The sequence below is a fragment of the Hydractinia symbiolongicarpus genome, chromosome 5 (genome assembly GCF_029227915.1).
Source record: "Hydractinia symbiolongicarpus strain clone_291-10 chromosome 5, HSymV2.1, whole genome shotgun sequence".
NCBI lineage: Eukaryota > Metazoa > Cnidaria > Hydrozoa > Anthoathecata > Hydractiniidae > Hydractinia > Hydractinia symbiolongicarpus.
The window spans coordinates 16,426,070-16,448,173 of NC_079879.1; the positions used below are offsets into that span (position 1 = coordinate 16,426,070).

Genomic DNA, 22,104 nt, shown 5'->3' on the forward strand with positions numbered 1-22,104 from the left:
GTTTTATAGGAAGAGCTCCCAAATGTGCAGCTTCTTCTGCTGTGTTCAGTTCTCCAAATATCTTCATTATTGTGTCCTTCATATTCCTATACTTGAGTTCTGCACAAGTTGTACGAGCCAGTTTTTCATTTTCTTCAGACAAATTCGCAGCTGTGAGAAGAAAATATGCCCTGACAGCTTCAGGCAATGCCATATCATATTTGGATATCTTATTGTAGAGCTTCTCAAACTGCACAATAAAATCAGGAAATTTGTCTCCGCTATTCCTCTTATAGTCATAAAACTCTTTAAAAGCAATAAATGCTCTTGTGCTTTCATCTTTTAAAAATATTGAATCTAGCTTAGATATAATCTTGCCCAAACCATCATCTGATCCAACTTCTGCAGGTGTCAGGTGGCGTACTGCCTCCCGTGCCCAACCAGTCAGTGACAGGTATACAGCCTGGACCTTGCTTTTTCTTTGGTAGTTCTGTAAACATCTGCCAGATCTCCAAATCGTTCTTCCAACTGCCATAGTCATCATCCTCTTTAAACGCTGGTGGAACCTTCAATGTTGTTGTTGCCATTGTTCACAAACCACTTCACCAATTGGTTTGCACACCTACGTGTCAACAAATAGCCAACAAAAGGGAAATTTATCTCTCTTACCTCAAGGAACACATCCGAGTGTGTGCCCTAAATTGCTTTCTTTCAACTCAAATGTCACTCGCACAATGATCATAAATACCAGGCCAGTTGATCTGTACCTTTTAACTCTGCTACCATTGTTAAATGATTCTTACCTTGATGAGGTAACTTGAAGGCTTCACCAGTCTCTAATACTATTGTATTGGTTACTGAAAGATAACAACAGAATTAACACAAATCGCAATATCAACATTTATGAGGATGAGAATGGAAGTGGAAGCAATAGCTTAGTAGTGAACCGTGGCCTTTTCAGCTATTCCGATGCTCTCAGAACAAGATTGGCTTTTTCCGACTTGTGTAGAGACTTCAATGCCCACAGGAGACGGGTCGCGGCGCCGGAAAGTATATTTTAAAGTAAAAAAGAAGCTATTTAGGGCTATCAGAGCAAACCTTTGGGGCAACATTTTATTTTACTCTTTTAAAAAATGCCGCGCTGTGATCCATAAGAGTCTTGTTGGTTAGAAAAGTTAGACTCGGAAAGCGTTTTTAATTTAGAAGATTTGCTGAAAACTTCATTTTATGACTAGACTATTGGCAGCGTTAATAATCACGACCATGCGGAAGTAAACAAAAGCAAAAATACAACCCTGGGCTTATTATGATAACAATTCAAGCAACCTCGATCCCAGGGCCTATAGCGTTCTCTGATATGAGAATGAAACGCGACACGAAAAATAAATTAAAATAGATTAATATAAGAAAAGGAGAAAAGAAAAAAAAGAAAAGAAGAATTAACAACGTGCGCAGAACAAAATAAAATCCCGTAAATCCCTGCCTACTGTACCACAATATAATAGAAAAGTCTGCAACGTAGAAGAGCGAGCACCTATACCAGAATTTTCATATGGCCTAATGCAAAGACAAGTAGACAGAGATTTAGAATTGCCAAAGCCTTTTTTGCCAACGTTGATCAAAACATTCTAGTGATTAAAACACGAATTTGAAAGGGTGTCGACTCTGTTAATGAGTACACGCAGCTCGTTTTTTCTTCCCTATTGGAAGACTGGCAAAGGAATGCTTTCCAGCGCTACTTCTATTATTCTTATTACAAAAAGCCATAGCACGAAAACACATTTTATAATTATTAAGAAAATTAATCTTAGTTGCAATAATTTACTCTTCTTCTTTTTCTCTGAGTTATCGTTTTGCGGCAACATGTTCATGGGGCTTTTTTTTGCCATCCGGGAGATGACATCAAACTGGGTTTAATCCGAAAAAAAATTATCAAAAAATGGCAGCTTTCGAGAAGGAAGCATGCTGTAAACACAAGAAAATGTGGCTTTATATTATCTTTATTATTTCAGATTTTACTTAATAAATGTTAAATTACAAATTCTCAACATAATATAAACAGAATAAGATGAACTTTTTTTGAAGTGGAAGGTAAGCTTTAAAGGTTTTCTACGATGCTTTTAAAAGTTTATTTCAAATAAGTCTTTACTATATGTTATTAAAGAATCCACATCAGAATTTCCACAAAACATTCACAAAAGTCAAAAAAATACTAATGAAAACTTTCATCTCACCATCTGTACTAGCGTGCTTGGCGGCCATTAGAAAACGGAAAATCTGCCGGTATGCCGAAGATCGAGCGAGTTACGTAACAAAATGGTTAGAAATATTTGCCACACGCTCTTTCTGTACGAATGCTTTAATAATTTTATATCACCACATATTTACCCCTGTTGTTGGAGACAGGTAAAGTTTATTTGCAAGTTATCTATATTTTAATACCTAACTCTCCGTTCTTATTTCATCTTTTTTTATAGGCTGTTAAAAAACGAAAATCCCGCGAAGGCACTTATAATCCTAAATTTAAAATTTCATGGCATCGATATTCAAAACGCTTTGTTGCTAAAAAGGTCATGAAAAAAAAGAATTATAATTTTCTCAGAGAAATTGCTCTGAGTTCGTACTCTCGGGCGGTTGATTGAGAAATTTGTGTCCAAAATGATCGAAAACGGATGTACAATGTCCCCAAAGAACGACCTGAACGAGAAGAAATAATAGAAAATTCAACAAAGTACTTAAGACTTTCCTAACATATTTATTTATTTATTTATTTATTCATTTACTTTATTTTTGTACATTTATTGTTAATATAATTTATTGTATTCCATCTTCTGGACATTGTCGACCCCAAGACAATTCATTTTCGTCCACCAATCTCCCATCTTTAAAGCCAGTGTAGATGTTATCAGGTGCAGGAAATGTGTCCCGTATCTTATTAACGACACATGCCGGAATAACTTTTCTTACCGACTTACCAAGACGGACATGAACCCACCATGTAAACTGCCGATAAGCTGCGTATCTGTAAGCCCTATATAAATACATTTATGATATTACAACGCCAGAGTAGCTATGGTTCTAAAAATAAAATTAGTAAGAAACTCACTTGTTATTTACCATGTAAACTGCCGATAAGCTGCGTATCTGTAAGCCCTATATAAATACATTTATGATATTACAACGCCAGAGTAGCTATGGTTCTAAAAATAAAATTAGTAAGAAACTCACTTGTTAGGAGGTAGGTAAGAACTTTCGCGATCATGCATCCCAACCAAAGCCGTCCAAAGTTTTTCTTTTAGCAGTATAATAGGTGCGAAATTTACGTAGGATATTAAGCACCCAGATTCTAAAAATATACGTACATAATTATCCAATTAATAACTGACGAACTTAGTTTCCAGGACTACATTTATAATGATATCTCATTCAAAAATAATTATTTCCAACGTACCACTCAACTCGTATGAATTGAAGGATTCGAGTTCATGACAGCACATGCATTCACGTTCTGTGGGCTGTAATGTACAATTTCCACACTTACACCACATGCTTAGAACAAGATTTGTTCTGAAATTGGAAGATATTTCTTCCACTTCTTCGTCTGTTTCGTAATCCACCCATTCACTCTCAGACCGTGATTTGAGAGTTTTCCTAGGTTCAAAATGGAAACCAAGAACTTGATCTCGACAATCAACATCAGAAACATCTGAAGACGACATGATTTCTTATTTCCAAGTTTTAAAAGCTGGTAACTTATGATTCACGCCACATTAATAACTTTACTGCTTTAATATTCCAAGCGATCACAGGGGGTCAGATTTCTTCGGCATGCACAACCATTCTGTGACGTATCGTGCAACCTTCTTGAATTTTGGCGTTTTTAGTGCGCACTCGGAGAAGACATCAAAGAAGAAGCACAAGTGTAAAAACCATGAATTAACAAAGCTTGTTTCTTCAAGTAGATGAACTTTAAAAAATTAAGGATAATAATTTTGAATTTATTTCTATTATATGACGCCCAATTGTAAAAGTATTGTAGGTAACCTTTAAGTTGTTGGTTTTTTGAACATCTACCAAGGACATAGATATTTCATCCAATTTGTCCCACTTCCCTTCTGTCATTGCTTTACATAAAACTGTGCTTGCTAGTTGACATGGTTTTAATTTGGGATTGTCCTTGATTTGATTAATGATGTTATTTGTTGTCGCTGTATCCAGGAGAGGCTTGCAAACACACGAGTGATTACCATAATGGTAGACCCTAACTTTGTTGTTATCATAGAACTCCCATATCTTCCTTGCTTCACAGGCAACCAATTCCCCTTCCAGTTTACAGTGGACACATTTAATACGGGTTAGATGGTAAACAGAATATTTTCTTGCCATCGATGTTATGTGGCAGAAATTGGACATCATTGATTGGTATGTCATCCCAAATTTTGGTCTGTACGTCTTAACCCCTCAAGAAGTCAATCGAAAAAGAAAAACACGAGGGCAGGAGATGCATTTCGTTCTTCGATCCAGCAATGCATTATTAGTCGTTCTCAATCCTTTTCATCCCTGTTTAGTTGGTCTTTATGAGATCTTCTAGTAATTAATGAAATAAACCCTATTGCGGGTGGCCATGCCTGGTTACAGATTAAAGACGAACCTCTGTAAACCATGCTAGCGGTTTAAAAATTCCGCTTCCTACGACTTTGGCAGATTTGCAACAGGAATAGCTATGCAGTTTATGTTTCCCAGGAGTTTACATCTTACTCTGATTCAAATCATATTTTTCCAGATCTTATCAATTTTGACATGACCAATTTGCGACTACAATAAGTAAGAAAGACATTGGGGAGGAGGTTGAACTGCTCTACATTAGATTGTGGACCCCGGGTTACTTAAAGCTAGAATTTGCCTTATTTTTCCGGATCCGTTGGCAAACCGGTAAATTAAAATAAACAAAGATGGTAGATGCAACTCCCCAACTTTGCAACTCCCTGTGTAAGTGTAGTCATTGTTTAGTGATTTCATTAGTGTGCAAAAAGGCTTAATTAGGATCTATCATTTTTTTATACAGTAACATTCTATTTATAAAAAGCCTTTTCTGACTTAGTTTCTCTAGTATATATGTCAGTCACTATCTGTTTTACCTTCAGCCCACTGACTCTTATACATATAAAAATAACTAATATGTGTTGAATGTTGATAAACACATCTTTTCTTTTGTTGGGACACACAGGGTATTGTGTAAATTTAATGCAGAATAACTTAAGACCCTGTACTGCTTTCTTTGCACTCTCCTCTCCACTTTCCTTGGAATCCCTTCTCTTCCACCATTCAAACACTTCACAATAAAATTAAACATTTCATTGGACATCAGAGTTGTATTTTTTTTGTAACTCCTTATCCAACCATGTTCAAACTTAAGTCCAATGTCGTCCATTTTAAACGTGCAACTCTAAATACAATACATTATAAAATAATATAAATGTAGCAACTGCTAGCTACATAGATGGATTGGTTTCAATGTAACTGTTAGGACAACGAAAACTTTGTTTTAAAACAACTGAACTGTACCTCTTGACTTCCACAAGGTTTTTCCTCTTCCGTTTGTGGGGTTGTGCGATGTCTGACAAGCACAGTGCCAAGTTAGGTAATTGACAGAACGCGAAAAATATTGCCCAAGATGGTGTAGAGGATAACACAGGTTGGAACGTTGTAAGTGTTTTTTTAACTCGTTATTTTTAAATTACTTTCCACCCCTTGTCACTATTATCGTAAGCCACCTTTGGTACTTTTATACCCCTGAAAATACTAAATTCTGGAATCCAAATTCCATCCCACCATATACAAAAAGCTACATTGTCAAAAATTACAGCTAAAAAATTTGATCCAGTCTTCTCCTAATAAAGTATCTGTTAATCTTCCCCTGGAAAATTGGCCATTTTGAAGGAAAGGGGGTAAAAGGTGATCTCTGATACGTTTCTTGCTATTCGAAACCAAGAAGGGAAGCGATAAAAGAACGCCGTATTCGATTAAAGGAAACACAGTATTAATTTTTAATGAGAGGAAAAAAACAAAAAAAATTATATTTTCATATTCTTTTTTATATTTTTTACAACTGTTCGTGATTTTTTTACCACTTTTTCAAACTCGTCCCTTTGACATTATTGTCACTGAACACCTTTCGTTGATCACGTCTGAAAATGATCAGTTTCAAAAATTAAGGGGGGTTTTGTGACATTTCAACATGTCATCATTTGTCATTCTCTACAAAGTGTAATTTTGAGGTTACTGTTAACAAAAGGTAGGTACATTTGGTGTATAAAAATGGGCAACTTTTAAAAAAGGAAGCACATTTTGAGGTTACCTAGTTTTCAAGATATACTCGAAAATGTGATGTGGTAAATTTGAGGTTACCAAAATGAGGTTACCCTCTTCAAAGCCTTATATCTAAGGATTCCTTGGGATTACTTTAATGAAACTTGGTACAGTGGTGACTAAATTGGTAAGCAACCCAACTAAATCTTTGAATAATTGAATTTGTAAAGTGTGTGACTATATTGAGGTTACCAAATTTAATGATTTTTTCTCATTCCTCAATTAGGCAATGCAGAGCATAGAGAATCAGATTTTATTTTATGGTATTATGTCTATACGTATGGAAAATCGTGAAGAAAAATAAGAGATGCATTTTAGTTGATATTTTGAGGTTTCTGTTATATGTAGAAATGTTTCTAAGAGATATACTACTATTTTGCAAAATTATCATTATAATATTTCCAGGTAACTTTTATGTAATATAACATTTTAATGTATCAAACTCATATTCACTAGTTCCAAGAAATATCAGTTTCTAAACATGAGGTTACCATTTGATCAAAATGTGTTTTCTGTGAGGTTACCTACTAGATGTTGCATATAAAACTATATTTTAAAGTGTGAGTTTGTGAGGCCAAATTAAATTAATAAACAGTATGAATCTAATGTTTTCCAACTGATATAATTGAATTCAACATTTGTGTTCAAGCTGAGGTTACAATGGTATGAAAAAGTACCGTATATACATGTAGTACTAGCACTTCATGCACAATGGAAAACAAGTCAGAAAGTAGAATTTAGGAATACTCTACATTGCACTTTTAGAACATGTTTTAGAATATTGATAGTACACTGATAGAATAGTTGCAGAATGTAGCTGTTTTAAATTTTTTTTATTTCAGTTGTTGTTGTTGTTGCATTAGTGAGGTTACTGTGAGAAAAAGTGTACACCAGAAATATAAGTTTATCTTTTATTATTGTATAAAATATTATTAGTATGGAGAATAGCAAGTTTGAGTGGGTATGTCCAGTTTGTCAGAAAATTTTGAAGCATCATAAAAGTGTTAGCAGACATAAGAAGAGTTATGCAAAGAAAACTGAGTTAAAATGTTCACAGTGTGAAAAATGTTTTGACAGAAAAGACAACTTTTTGAGGCATCAAAAAAGTTGCAAATTAAAAGAGAAAAATATATGTAAAGTTTGTTTAAAGGTTTTCAAAACAAAGTGGCTTTTGAAACGACATATGAAGGTTCATGAAAAAAAGAAAATTGTATTATGTAAAAATTGTGGAAAAAAAATCGAGATGGATAAAGCTGAACACCATCCATTACAATGTATACAAGAAAGACCCATCTCAAGTGTTGACCTAGATAACGACTTTGTATCTATGGTAACAATACCAAGGTAACCAATCTGACTGAAGCTTTAAATATGAATAGAAAATAACACATTATTGATTATATATTTATGTTTTTTATTAGATCTTACAACGTCAGTACAATAGTTGAACAAACAGTGAACAATAGTCTAGTAGAAAGAACTGAATCAGGATCTGAACATTTGATTAGGTAATACATTAGATATTCTAATGCCATGTAGTACTTGACTAGAATTGGTTTCAACATAGCGAGTTTTATTTAGCTCAATGAATGCTGAATCAGCACCATTAGAGTTTTCAAAAAGCAACATGGCAGAATTGTCAGAGCTAGCTACTTGTGATACTCCATCTCAGTTAGATAAAGAGGTGCCTTATTTATTCATTAAGACTATATAGTGTTTGATATGAAATGCATTTACCTTTTTATGCTTACATTTTACTTCGTCTCAATTGTAGGTTCCAATTGTAGTAGATATGACAATTCATTCAACACCAAAACCAACAAGATTTATAAAGAAAATTGTAAGGTAGTTCATCTTGTGAATATTGAGGCAAAAAAACGCTATTCTCAAGTTAAAAATTGTATCATTAGGTTGATATGCCGTCAAGTGAAGTGATAAATTCTGGCAATTTAGTTTGATAGTAACCTCATAAATACCACACTTCTCTTAATTTTCAAATTACTGAACAATGTCATTAATTTTATACAACTTGTAGTGAAGCAATGTTTCAAGATTACCCATAGTTCACAGATTTTTCTGTTTTATCTTATTTAAACACAGATTGTAACGTGGGTAACCTTAAAATCAACACATTTCCTTCAACAACACCTACTGAAATGCTCCAAAAGATATTTTAAGTAGATGTTTTGTACATATTTATGAGGAAAATATCTTGAATCACTAATATGAAAATAACTCTAAATTTTTTTTCAGTAGATTGTAACCTCGAAAACAGCACATATATGGCAAAATTTCTTGCACCTTTTTGGATAATGTAGGACTTCGGGCTATCTAGTTTACATGAAAGAAAATTCGATTTGGTAGCCCCACTATTTCTCAAGTATTTGGTATCACAAGGAAGACCTATATTATTGATGGTAACCTCAAAATTACCACGTTTTTTGGAAATCAAAATGTCATTTGAGGGTGGTAACCACCATAAGACCAACATACTAAAATTTCAAGTAAATAGGGCAAGATGTGTTCCATTTGATGCTGAAACTCTAAAAATGCTCATTTTGGCAGTTTCAGAAAATGTCACACTATTTTTGAAACTGATCAAATATAATGTTAGTATATACTTTATACTAAGGGATAATAAATTGCAAATAAGTTACAAAAAAGGGATTGGTTTACTACCAGTTTTGTAGAGTTGTTGTTTCAGGAGCTATCATTTGGTGAAATATCAACAATTTCTTTGGGCCAATAGTCTAACAACAATGCTTTGAGTTTGTTGCTTTCTTCAGAGGTAGTTTGTCACTTAATCAAAAAGGAAACTGATTAGAAAGAATAGAAAAAATCAGCAAAAAAGAAAATTCCAGAAAGGTAGTCAAAAATATATAAATCTCAAAAAAAAATTTTTTTATCTTGTCAATCTATGATGACACAAATTTCCTATTTTTTTTGTATCACTACTAAAGTTTAAAAGGCATTGTTTAATTGATCTGTTGAAAGTGTTTTTACCAACAGTTTTCATATATATACTTAAATTTTGCAATTTTCTTCTTCAGCACCAACTATATGACCATTACTATATTATGTTTTGAATTTTAAAAGGAAAGGATTGGAAATTATGCATTAGGAAAATATGGATCATTTTTCAATGATTGTTGTATATAAGCAAAAATCTTACTTTAACATTCTTTTATATCTTATATAGCATTGTTAAAAGTTCCAAACGTTTAAAAAGTTTGAAATGGATGAAGAACCTTGTAAAAAGAAACTAAGGTTATCTGTTGAAATAGATGCTGACACCAATACTACCACCGAAAAAGAAGAAACTGAATGTTTGATTGACATTGCGCTAGATGAGAAAGAGAATGTGCTTGACAATGTTAAGAAAGAAGATGATAAAAAAAAAAAGCATGAAAATGAAATTGCTGTTGGTGTAACATGTTTTATTAATAACAGCATGAAATCTTATGGGATAATAAAACAAAGGTTTTCAGATTTTATGGTCCGTGAATGTGACTTAAATGGTGAACCTGTTTACTTGACTAATATGGATCATTGTGATCAAGATTTGAAAGATACATCAGAAAATTTGAGTGTTGTAGATTGTCCTTTGTCACAAGAAACATCAGAAAAAATAAAAAATTTTTCTGAAAATGAAGACAAGATGAAAACACTGACCTTGGATGTTGATAATGACAAAGAACACAGAAAAATTGTTCACAAATATATTAAAGATACATTTAAAAGTATTGGTATGGAAATTCAGTTTTTATTTATTTCTTTTTTTTCTTGTTGACTGTTTGAGGTAGTCATATTCCTATATATAGTAACAATCTGCATCTGTATGAATTAATTATGTTTAGAAACTAGAACAGTTTCATTGGAGGATAATTCACGGGCTATTATTCTATCCTTCAAATCCAACAAAACTAATGGAAGTAAGCGCAGATTTCAACCTACAAAAAAAGTACCCAAGTACTGCCATTTTGTTTTGTTTAAACAAAACAAAGATACGATAGATTGTGTTAACTTGTTGGCTAAGATGCTTCATACGAAATCACAGTTGTTCTCGTATGCTGGAACTAAAGACAGGAGAGCAACTACCATTCAAAGATTGTGTGTTCAAAATATGCTTTCAAAACGCATGCAAGGATTAAACTCTAGGCTAAAAAATATTGTGCTTGGTAACTTCTCATATTCACAACAAGGGCTGTCTTTAGGAGATCTATCTGGGAATGAGTTTACAATAGTCATCAGAAATGTTTTATCAGAAGATAAAATAACTAAAGCATGTTTATCTTTAAGAGAGAAGGGATTTATTAATTATTTCGGTCTCCAAAGGTTTGGTACAGGTGCAGTACCTACACACATAATAGGGAAAGCTTTATTGACAGAGCAGTATAAAGAAGCTGTAAATATGATCCTCACACATCGACATAATGAAGACAATCCCCAATTTGGAGAGCACGCAGCGAAAAAGATATGGACTGAAACAAAGGATTTAGAAAGTGCTAAAAAAGCTGTTAAAAGTAATTATTCTATTGAAGGAAAGATTCTAGAATCTTTATCCAATCAAAATAAAAAAAACTTTCTTGGTGCGATACAATGCATTCCTCGGAATATGCGACTGTTGTATTTACATAGTTATCAAAGCTTTGTTTGGAATAAAGTGGTTTCAAAGAGAATTATGGTATGTTTTTGTGTATAATGTGCAGTATGTGTTGACATAAATAAAATAGTTGTTTTGGATTATTATTTACGTGCTTCAGTTTAAAAAACTAATTTTGGCATCAGCATATTGAAAAGAAATCTAACTTGTGTATGTTTGATTTTGTGCTTAAATTCGGATACAATTAGGTCCAGCTTTTTTAACAATGAAATTCTAAATGAGGAAGGGATAGATAATGCAGGGAAATAAATTAATTATGAACATCTGTCATCATCCACAGGCAATGTCATTTTGACATAAAATAACCTCTCTTAGGATAATGGTTTTCAAGCTTGTGTGGGAGACTTAGTGTTCAATAAAGAAAAAAGTGAGTCCAGTACGTATTTGTAAATAAATATATATTAGCATAAATAATATATTTATATAATACATTTATGCCAGATAATTCTTTAATACTTTGCATTCAATTTATGCTGAATGATACTTCCTTTATAATGCAGAAAATATATTGCACTATCATCATCAGCAGCATCATCATTCTCGGCTTAACGTCCGTTTTCCATGCTAGCATGGCATGGAGGGGGTATATTAAAGACCCTCTTCCAATCTGATCTAGACTGTGTTAGATCTAAACTCAACTTCCTTTGTATCAAGTCTGTCCTTATAACCTCCTGCCAAGTCTTTCTCGGTCTGCCTCTGGGCTTTGCCCCAGGAACTATCAAATCTCTACACTTCCTTACCCAATTATCCCCCTCCATTCTTTCCAAGTGCCCCAGCCAATTCAATCTTCTTGTCTTAATAACATCTTTAATTCTACGGATACTTAGCCTGCTTCTTAGCTCATCTGAACTCTTTCTGTCTCTCAGACTGGCGTTACACATCCACCTAACCATTGTCATATCATTCCTTTCTAAACGGTCAAGATCTTCCTGCTTCACTGCCCATGTCTCACTACCGTACAACATAACACTTCTTACACATGCCTCATACAACCTACCTTTTAACTCAATTGACAAGACTCTGCTAGTCAACAAAGGAAGTAACTCTCTGAACTTTTTCCAAGCAGAACCTATCCTGCAAGTAACACTTCTTCCAACACCCCCTTCACTGCCCAATATATCACCTAAGTAACAGAAGTTCTTAACTATCTCTAACGAGCCACTGTTGTACATCGTTGAAGCTGGAAATACTTCATTCTTTATAATCTCACCTTTGCAACGCTTGCATACAAACTGAATGTCAGCCCTTAACCTTCCACCAATACTACTGCACTTCTTATGTACCCAATGTTTGCAAGTCCGACAAAAAATTGAGTTACTACCAACCCCTTTCCTGCTAACTCCACAAGGCCACTTTCCAAGTACAAGGTCACACTTGGCTGCAATGCTACTAATCATGACTTTAGACTTTGCTGTGTTCACCCTTAGCCCTTTCTCTTCTAGTCCTTTCTTCCACTTTTCAAACTTTTCAACTAATTCTTCCATCGACTCTGTTATGAGAACCAAATCATCTGCATACAATAACTCCCATGGACAACCTGTTCTGAACTCCATCGACAGCGCTTCCAAGACTAGAACAAACAACAAAGGACTAAGTACAGAACCCTGATGTACACCAACATTTGCACTAAATTCATCACTAAGTGAATCGTTAATCCTGACACGACATCTAGCATTGCTGTACATAGACTGTACCATGGTAATTAGCCACTCATCCACACCTAATTTTCTCATAGTCCACCAAGTAACTTTACGTGGCACTCTATCAAAAGCTTTCTCTAAATCAAAATAGAGATTCTTTCTCTTTCCTAAATACTTTTCCTGAAGCTGTATGAGTAAAAATATTGCATCTGTAGTGCCACGGCCTGGAACAAAACCAAATTGCATCTTATCTATATCAATTCTTTCTCTAAGTAGTTTATCAATCACTCTTTCAATAACTTTCATTACTTGATCAACCAACTTCAAACCTCTATAGTTACCTCTTTCTAATGCATCACCCTTGCCCTTGAAACAATTCACTATTACACTCGACTGCCACTCACTCGGAATGGCACCATCCTTAATCTGATTAGCAAGACTTGTAATAAGCTCAACTCCAATATATCCAGATGCTTTTACCATCTCTGCAACAATACCTGATACTCTGCAGCCTTGCCAATCTTCAATTTCCTAATAGCCTCCACTACCCATTCTGTCTTGATCTGCATAGCTGGCCCTTCTACAACATCATATCAGACAAATTATCCTCATCCCAATCAAACTCAGTGTTAAGCAACCTCTGATAATAATTCTTCCAAGCTACCCTTTTCTCCTCCTCTGTGTTAGCCAAAACACCTTCATCATTACGTATACACTTCTCCCCAACAATATCTTGATTAGTCTTCTTCATTTGCTTTGTTATCTTTAATACCTCATTGCGCTGGTCTTCCCTTCTTAACACATCTGCAAATCTGTTTCTCTCTGCTTCTGATTTTGCCTTATACATTGCTGTACGAGCACGACGCTTAGCTTATAAGTAAATATTTTTACTACCACCTGAATTCCACTCTTTCCAAAGTTTCCTCTTTTTCTTTATACACTGGTCAACCTCATTATTCCACCACCTGTCTATGTCTAGCTGGTCTAGCTATGTCTAGCTATCCAAAATGAAAGAAATAAAAACTTTTTTTTAGATACTCGGGGATTCGAAGATGTCTTAATGCTAACTGAAAACAATATTATGTCGAAAGATTACAACATATTTGATATTGTTCTTCCTTTGCCTGGATATGACATGAAGTACCCAGGAAACAATATGGAAGAGTATTACAAAATATTGTTGCAACAAGATGGGCTAGACTTAAATAATATGAGACGAAAGCAAAAAGATTTTTCACTGTCAGGATCGTACAGGTATTAACGTACTTCTTTTTTTCCATAGTGTAATTATAAAAATGAGAAACCTTAGTTAAATTGTGTGACATCAGCAATTATATTCTGTTGCCAATGTACTAGTGTTTTTGCTTCCTTAAGTATTATAATTTTTTTCGATTTCTGACAAAATATTATTTCATTGATATAGTCACTGTTTTATTGCAGGCTGGTTGAATAATTGAAAACTATAGTTGTCTTAAATTTATTTATTTATTTAGAAATATTGTAGTTAAACCAAAGAACGTCAAATGGAAAATAATCAACTACAGCGATTTTAAAATTTCTCTAATTAAAAATGATTATGAAAAACTTACCAATACTTCTCCAGTTGTTGAAAACAAGGAGAGGGGAAAGTTTAAGGCTTTGAAATTACGGATGACTTTACCGCCTTCAAGTTATGCAACGTCAGCATTAAGAGAAGTTGTCGACCATGAAGCATCATATAAGACACAAGTCAAATTAAATGAAACAGTTGACAAGAAACAAACACTAGTTTAATTTTTTTTTAATTGTGTTCTTTCTCTTTGTGGAACTGGTCCTTTTATTTCATATTTAAACAATGTGAATATATTATTTTCAGAAGTAAATAAATATTAAACTTAATAGTTTTATATTCCTCTTGTTGTGGTAAAAGGTGGAAGACATTTTAAATAATTAAAGTTTGTAAGAAGAAAAGTAATATTATTGTCAACACAAATGTACCATTTTATGTATAACTGGTGTTTGAATCACCTATTGGTTAAACTGGTTTTGGACTCTCTTCATATACCTGTCGTTTGCTAATTAGTGTTTTATAGGTCAAATACATAAAAAAGGTTTTTGTGTTCTGAAAATTTAAGTTTTTCTTTCTTTTTATTTATATTTTGTTTGTGTACACCATTAGATGAAAGTAGCAAATTTCTGTTTAAAGAATGGAAGTAATATCCAGAGAATAATCAATACTTTATTTTGTCAAAAGGTAAAATATTTTTTATGTCTGCAACATATCAAGTACTTAAATACAAAAGTTTTCCGTTAAATATGTAATTATTCTGAATTCTCACTGTGACAGCGATCTTTGTCAAATAAGCCGGCAGTTATCCTTGGCTGTTACAAAACAAAGAGTAATGGCCATGAATTCACGAGCAATGGCGATGCACTAAATAAAATGATTGGAAACAAGTTAATTGACTTGCTAAACATGTATGTTAAACCTTTTACTTTAGTTTAAATGTTTTACGATTCTTGTAATACTGGTCAACTATGTTATTTATGTACAAAATTAAAACTCTCTTTTTTAATTCAGGAATTGCAGTATTGCTTACAAATATAACACTTAGGTGACGGCATGTGATCGTTATAGTAAATTTTAATATGATGATACTTAAAGGGGCTACGAACCAGTTAAAATGCTCACATTCCGTATATACTGCGCACATATTAAAAATCCGGCAAACGGTTTTGCGCAATGAACAGACCAGTGCACTTTCCTTGCTGGTTCAATATTTTTTTTCGAAAAGTATATTACAAAGAAATATTTAAACGAGACTCATTCTGGATAAAACATGACCAAGGCTGGAGATAAAAGTTCTAGATATATCTACATGTTCGAGTCTGTAAATTACATACATGCTGGAAAAATAGGCGTGTTTAATTGCCTTTTAAGTTAATATTAGTTCTTGCCATTCCAGAACTAAACGTTTGTGGAACAAAGGGAAAAATTGTGAATGTCTCTCTAGTTTAAAAATAAAAATGCGAACTAACGTTTGTGCATTTGAAGCAATTTAATAACATTTATTTCTTCATTAGCACAAAATTTCTCCATTTCTCATTACGCCAAATTTTTGGTTTATATGAATTGCATTCTGTTTACAGCTCATATTTTAAAGCAGAAATTGGAACCAGCAGAACGTTTTTTGGACTTGATGAGGTATGTCAAATTAATTGTCATTTATACTGACTAGAAGAAACATTAGGGCTTTCCAACAGTTATTGGTACAGGTAAGGTCCTATAAATTGACTTGTGTGCGTCTGTGTGTTACCGGCTTTTTCCAGAATTGGATCATTAGTTTTTTTCTTTTCTTTTTTTGCACAAAGATAGGGAACAATAGACCCTTGAATTTAATGAAATCAGTTTTCTGAGAAAAATTTTTTCCGCTTAATAATGATGGATTTGTGGGCAAAATAAGTCAGAACGGTTTAAAAAATAGATTTTGAACTTAGAACTGCGTTTTTAGTTGTTTTAATTTGATATTAACTAGCACTGAGATTATTCATTACTTAGGCTGTCCTTTTTTCGATAAAATGGATTGTGTTGTCTAAAACATAAGTTAATTAATAAATCCAGCCAGGTCCATTGACGTTTTGCTTGTTTCGATTAAAATTGATTAGAAAACATGCAAGTAAATGTATGAGAAACGGCCTCAGATAATTTGTATGCGCACCACAATGCAAAACGTAAAATGTTTTTTATGTCAGCAACACTCGAGTTCTCCGACCTTAAATATGCCCCTCATGCAATGGTGAAATATTAACTCTTCTTTCTTCAGTTTGTAAGCTTCGAAAGTACGTGTTCGGTGTTTATGGAATTGTTATATTAAAAATATGGGATTCATGCAAAAGCCATTATTTGTTTTCGAATTTTCTGTCGCCGTCCTGCATCTCGAATTTAAGCAAGTTAAATCAAATTTTTGTTAGGACTATCCATGCATTTCTGTGACAGGTCTTGGTGATAGAGGTATTTCGTATGATCCTATTGAAGAGAGAGATGAAGAGAAAGAGAACGTGAGGATTGCTGTTGGTGGTATGTTAATTCTTAAGTAGCTTTCCATGTGTTTATTCTTTGGGTTGGATAAATATTACTGCAAATAATTTGTATCGAATTATCACATTAGCCCATACATATTTTTGGTGTTATCCAAATACTTCATTTACCATAAGCATGTCACAAAGATTTCAAGTTTTTACAGACTGGTGGTCTAGATAGTTCTTTTTTCAGTGTGTAAGGTTGTCGACTCAATCCCCTGCTGAAGTCATGCCAGAGACTAAAAAAGGGTAAATCGATACTTTCTGCTTAGCGTTTAGCATGAGAATAGGATTGCTATCTTTGGCAATTGTCTAGCTGAGCTGTTGCTGTGCTTGCACGGGTTTTCAACGACAGCTTTATATACACTGGGACCTGACTCGCAGGACGCTTATTGATATAGGAACTGAAGAGGCCATTTTAGTTAAATAATTGTAATTATAATATAATCTATAACATTTTTTTAGCTGCGGCGAAATCGTTAAAAAGCTATGACTTCAAGCACTTACTTGTCGACAGCTGTGCCAAACCTTCAGGTAAAACGGAAAAAAATAAAGTCATGGTTACTAAATTGTGCTTAGCTTCAGACATGAAAGGTCTAATGTATGGCATAATGACCAATTTAAAGCTTTGTATGATAGTTCTTTAAACGTTTTGTAACAAAATATAGTGGAGTTTGAGCTACATGAGAATGGTGTGTGGTCTGCTAAAACTATGACGTAACTGACGTGATGTTTCATTAACAGGTGTTAAATTGATTTGTGTTATGTTTTAGCGGCTGCAGAAGGAGCTTGTTTAAGCCTGTTTGAATTCGATCAATGCAAGTCTAAAAAGATAGATGATGTTCGTATTGAACTTTTGAAACTTAATAAAAAGTAAGTGAATATTTTTTAAGCATATGTTATCATGTGCCTTATTTAATTAAAATTTTGAATTTATTTTCTCGATTTAGTCCATAAAGAAAGGATATTATAATCCTTTAAAATAGCAGCAAAAAAGTTTCCAAATACTCATCTCAAGGTTATAGAAGGATGGAAATAATTAACTCGAATTTTTTAAGTCTTAAATCATAAATCGCGAGTACCACAAGTCTCCCAATAGTAAGGTGGTATTAACTTTAAAAAAGAGTGTACATTTACAATTAATTTTTAGCCTCAGTGGAGAAGAACAAGACTGGAACACCGGCATCGTTTATTCGGAGAGTCAGAATTTTGCACGTGGCCTAATGGAAACCCCGTCAAACTATAAGGCGCCATGTTTGTTTGCTGAAATAGTGATGGAAAGATTTTCTGATCTTCCAAATGTTAATGTCATACTCAGGTAACTATGTGTGAACATGTTGCAGCAAAAATCAGACCTTGCATTGACTTAAGACGTATGCTCAGCCTTGCATTAACTCTTATAGAGACGAAACATGGGCTGAAAAAATGAAAATGAATTGCTTTCTCTCTGTTGGACGTGGTTCTGTCAATAAATCTGTTTTTCTTGAAGTCCATTACAAAGGAAGCAAAGAAACGCCTCTGGTTCTTGTTGGCAAAGGTTTGTTTACTATACCTGCTCTTAGATTTCCCCCTGCTAAAAGTAAGTGGCATGCACTGAAGTAACGAAAATATTTTTTTTTAGGCGTTACATTCGACAGGTGCGTTTCTTCGACTTTTTTGGTTGTTATTTTTTTGGTTTACACACTAGCTACAGTATTTGTCGGAATAGCTAACGTTTTTTATAAAAAAACAACCACAAACTTCCTTTATTTTGTTATGATTTTCGCACCAAAACTTTTTTTATGAGCTTATATAAGAACGGAGGGGTAATTTATCAATTTAATGTTTAGCTAACAAGTGTCATCTTTTAGTTGAAATTTGTGCCTATGGGACAATTTGTTTTGATAACATGTATAGGGAAAAGTGCGGTATTAAGACAGTTATCTCATTTTCCCAAAAGGTTCTTAATCTGCCTTTTTTCCACACAAGTAAAATTTTAAAATTTTAGGACTCTTTGTACTTTTGTTTCAGCGGTGGTATCTCGATCAAACAAAGTGGTGGCATGGCTTTGATGAGAGGTGATATGGGTGGAGCTGCGTGTGTTCTTGCTACATTGGATGCTGTTGCCAGGCTGAAACTGCCCATTAATTTGGTTGTACTAGTCCCTTTAGCAGAGAACATGCCATCAGGAAGCGCTACAAAACCTGGAGACGTGTTCACAGCCATGAATGGAAAGACGGTGGAGGTATTATCACAATTTCCTCTATAATACTAATTTCTAGTTCGTTTTGTTTAGTTGAGTTTTTGCACTTGATCACGGATGAAAAATACAAAAATTTGTTCGGGCCTGAAAAAAGTCAAACCTTTTACCATGACAAGAACACGCCACGCCGTTTAGTGTATGCTTGCTGGGGAAGAAATGGTTTGTATTAGTGCTCAGTTGTAGTACCAATTACACATATGCCAACATTTGAAAGATACATCCTGAAAACAGCATGCTCCTACCACATTTGTTTCAGGTTGAAAACACTGATGCAGAAGGCCGTCTTATCTTAGCTGATGCTCTTTGTTACGCCAGTCAGTTTAAACCAAGTCACGTGATTAATGTTGCTACGCTAACAGGTTAGGTTGGTTTCTCTGTAAATCCCCCGAAAATAACTGACCATCGATACTACACAAACATTTTTATTTGTCAATAGGAGCGATGGATGTCGCATTAGGTGGTGGAGCTACTGGAACGTACACAACATGTGACCACCTGTGGACAACTTTACATCAGGTTTGTTTCTAGGCTTACTTAGACATGATTGCTATTTATTTTCTGTATTGAAATCTGTAATTTTAGGCTGGAAAATGCACCGGTGATCGAGTCTGGAGAATGCCAGTCTTTAAATACTACACAAAAGAAATGGAATGTAGCAACACTGCAGACCTTCGCAACACACAGAAGAAAGCACGGTGATTATTATTATTATTATTATTATTATTATTATTATTATTATTATTATTATTATTATTATTATGAAAAACAATTATTAATAATGATTATTTATTTATAATTATAATTATTAGTTTTTTGCTTTTCTTTGCTAATCTATTTTAAGTGACGAGTAATGTTTTTTTTTATAATCATTTTTGTCTCAGTTCTGCTGGATCGAATACTGCGGCAGCCTTTCTTAAGGTAAGCTAACGAAGAATATAGGAGAAAAAAATCATTTTATTTAACTACGACAAGGGACGTATTCAATGGACATTGGCAGAGACCACCCTTCCCCCCCAAAAAAAATATTTTAACTCCGAATAACTTAGAATTTTAAAAACATGTTCAATAGGTACCTACCACGGTAAGCCTCCTTAGTACAAAAAAAATGATCCATAACTTTGCCGTCTCGTCCCTCTCAATTGAAACCTTTAATCATGTCTCTGCTGACACACTACTAATGGAAGTTCACTACCTTGATGAGTAGGATTACTTTAAAGGAAGAAACTTTCGCTGGAAGAAAGTTTCGCGGTTCGGAAGAAGCGCGAAAATTTTGCATTTCGCGGGAAAAAACTTTCGCGGACGAGCAATTTGGAAACTTTTTACGGGAAAAAACTTTCGCGGACCGATAATGAAGTATTAAAAAACAATATAAAACAAAGGATATGAATTTTGTAATTATTTTATCACAAAAAAAAAATTACTATATAATATATACTATATAATACTATATAATATTCTTAGTCTATGATTATAATGTCTTCGCAATCTTCCGAAATTTCATCAGCCTTTTGAATGAAAATTATTTTTTCGTTGACGAAAATTACAAAAATTATAGTTCTGCTTCTTTATCACCTTTGTTATAGTTTCTAAGCCTTTCTTCTCGACGCCATTTTTATAAACTCAGCTAATTGAAAAAAAAATTAAGACAACGATACTTGTTTTTTGCTTTTACTGAGTAGTTATATACAATTAACATAAAAAGCCTTCACTGGGAACTAAATTTACAAAAAATTCGCGGGAAAAAACTTTCGCGAACAACAAGTTTTAGAAAAATTCGCAGGAAAAAACTCGCAGACTACACGTTTTAGACAATTTCCAGAAGAAACTTTCGCGGAAAGGCCCCAAAAACCGCGAAACTTTCTTCCAGCGAAAATTTCTTCCTTTAAAGTAGTCTGTCTATATAACTTTTTTTCGTTATCCTAGGAATTCGTTGATGTAAAAAGTTGGGCTCATCTTGACATAGCGGGTGTTATGTCGAATGAAGGCGATGTCCCATATCTTGGTGGGGGGATGTCTGGTAAGTTATTTGTTATAATATGTATGTAGACTTTTATCCATGTGTTCATTCTTTACTAAGAACGGTTCACCGCGATCAAAACTTCGATCATGACGGGCGAGTATACCTTAAGGGCATATTTTTTTTTGCGATCAAAAAAATTTTCGACTGACGCCTTCAAAAAATTGTAAATTGCAAAATTTATTTGCGGAACTAATTTTTGCGATTTCAGTATATTGAAGATTTTTCCTTATACGAATCTTATAATAAAAGGTTTACAGATCATTATTAAAAACACCAAAAGCGTCTTTCAACGGCTCCCCTTCAAATTCCCATACTTCCTTATTTAAGTTTACAAAATGCGGAATTTAATTTTGCGACCGGTAAAATTCTTTAGTTTTTTCGTTTTTAGTCCAAACTCGCAAAAATAAGTTCCGCTAAATTTTTTTCGCAACATGTAGTCGCAAAGATTTATGCCCTTAAGGTAATCGTGGTCAAGTTGAAGTAGAGCTACTTTGCGGATCGAATCCTGATCGCTAGCAGCGATCAGGATTCGATCCGCTGCCGCAAGAACTGAGAGCCCCAGATTTCGTTTGTGTTTCCATGCACTGAGCAAATTTATCAATGTATTTTTTATTTAGGTCGACCAACAAGAACGCTAACAGAAACAGTTCGTCGATTAACAGAAGGAGCACATTTAATTTAAAAACAATAATTCTATATATAGATTTTTCTTTTCGTTGTATTTTTGTGGATTAATTGACCTTTCTGTTTTCTGTTTTTTTTTAAAAAAAAAAAGTTGGGTAAGGACGATCTAACGCTACACAAGAATTATTTTTTTATTGTGCAATTAGTTGGGAGGGTGTAAGTTTACAGAAAGTAAAATCCAGCAAAAAAAATGTTAGAACAAGTCGCTAAGAAAGTAGTGAAAAAAGCTTGTGCCAGAAGCTGAAATAAAAAGATCACTGACCTTTTCCAGACCAAACAAACTAATGGCAAATTCTGCTACATGTAACGGCCCATTGCTTTGGACAGAAAAAGGTTCACTTTGTGAGATATATACGCAATAAAAAAGTAAATTTCTAATTAGATTTGTGCATCATACAAATTTTTATATTAAAACAAACAATCAAGCTTAGACATATTCTTAGGATAT

At 33.8% G+C, this 22,104-nt stretch overlaps 1 protein-coding gene across 5 annotated transcripts in view; it reads left to right on the forward strand.

The window, feature by feature from the left end:
* LOC130644986 (cytosol aminopeptidase-like) overlaps positions 1-21,779 on the forward strand; it is a 35,012-nt gene extending 13,233 nt beyond the window's left edge. For 2 of the 5 annotated variants that reach the window (XM_057450812.1, XM_057450811.1), the window contains exons 2-6: positions 9,548-10,094; positions 10,206-11,032; positions 11,327-11,387; positions 13,686-13,905; positions 14,145-14,670. In XM_057450812.1, the coding sequence (XP_057306795.1) occupies positions 9,584-10,094; positions 10,206-11,032; positions 11,327-11,387; positions 13,686-13,905; positions 14,145-14,424 (1,899 nt within the window). In that variant the 5' untranslated portion in view covers positions 9,548-9,583 and the 3' untranslated portion in view covers positions 14,425-14,670. Of the gene's footprint in view, positions 1-4,631; positions 10,095-10,205; positions 11,033-11,326; positions 11,388-13,685; positions 13,906-14,144; positions 14,671-14,809; positions 14,885-14,977; positions 15,109-15,780; positions 15,836-16,602; positions 16,709-17,175; positions 17,245-17,483; positions 17,584-17,860; positions 18,029-18,113; positions 18,248-18,331; positions 18,348-18,720; positions 18,935-19,208; positions 19,312-19,388; positions 19,469-19,534; positions 19,648-19,833; positions 19,871-20,875; positions 20,970-21,589 lie in introns of those variants that run through there. The other 3 variants (XM_057450814.1, XR_008982661.1, XM_057450813.1) reach the window with 3 other exon arrangements.
* Positions 21,780-22,104: the final 325 nt, after the last annotated feature.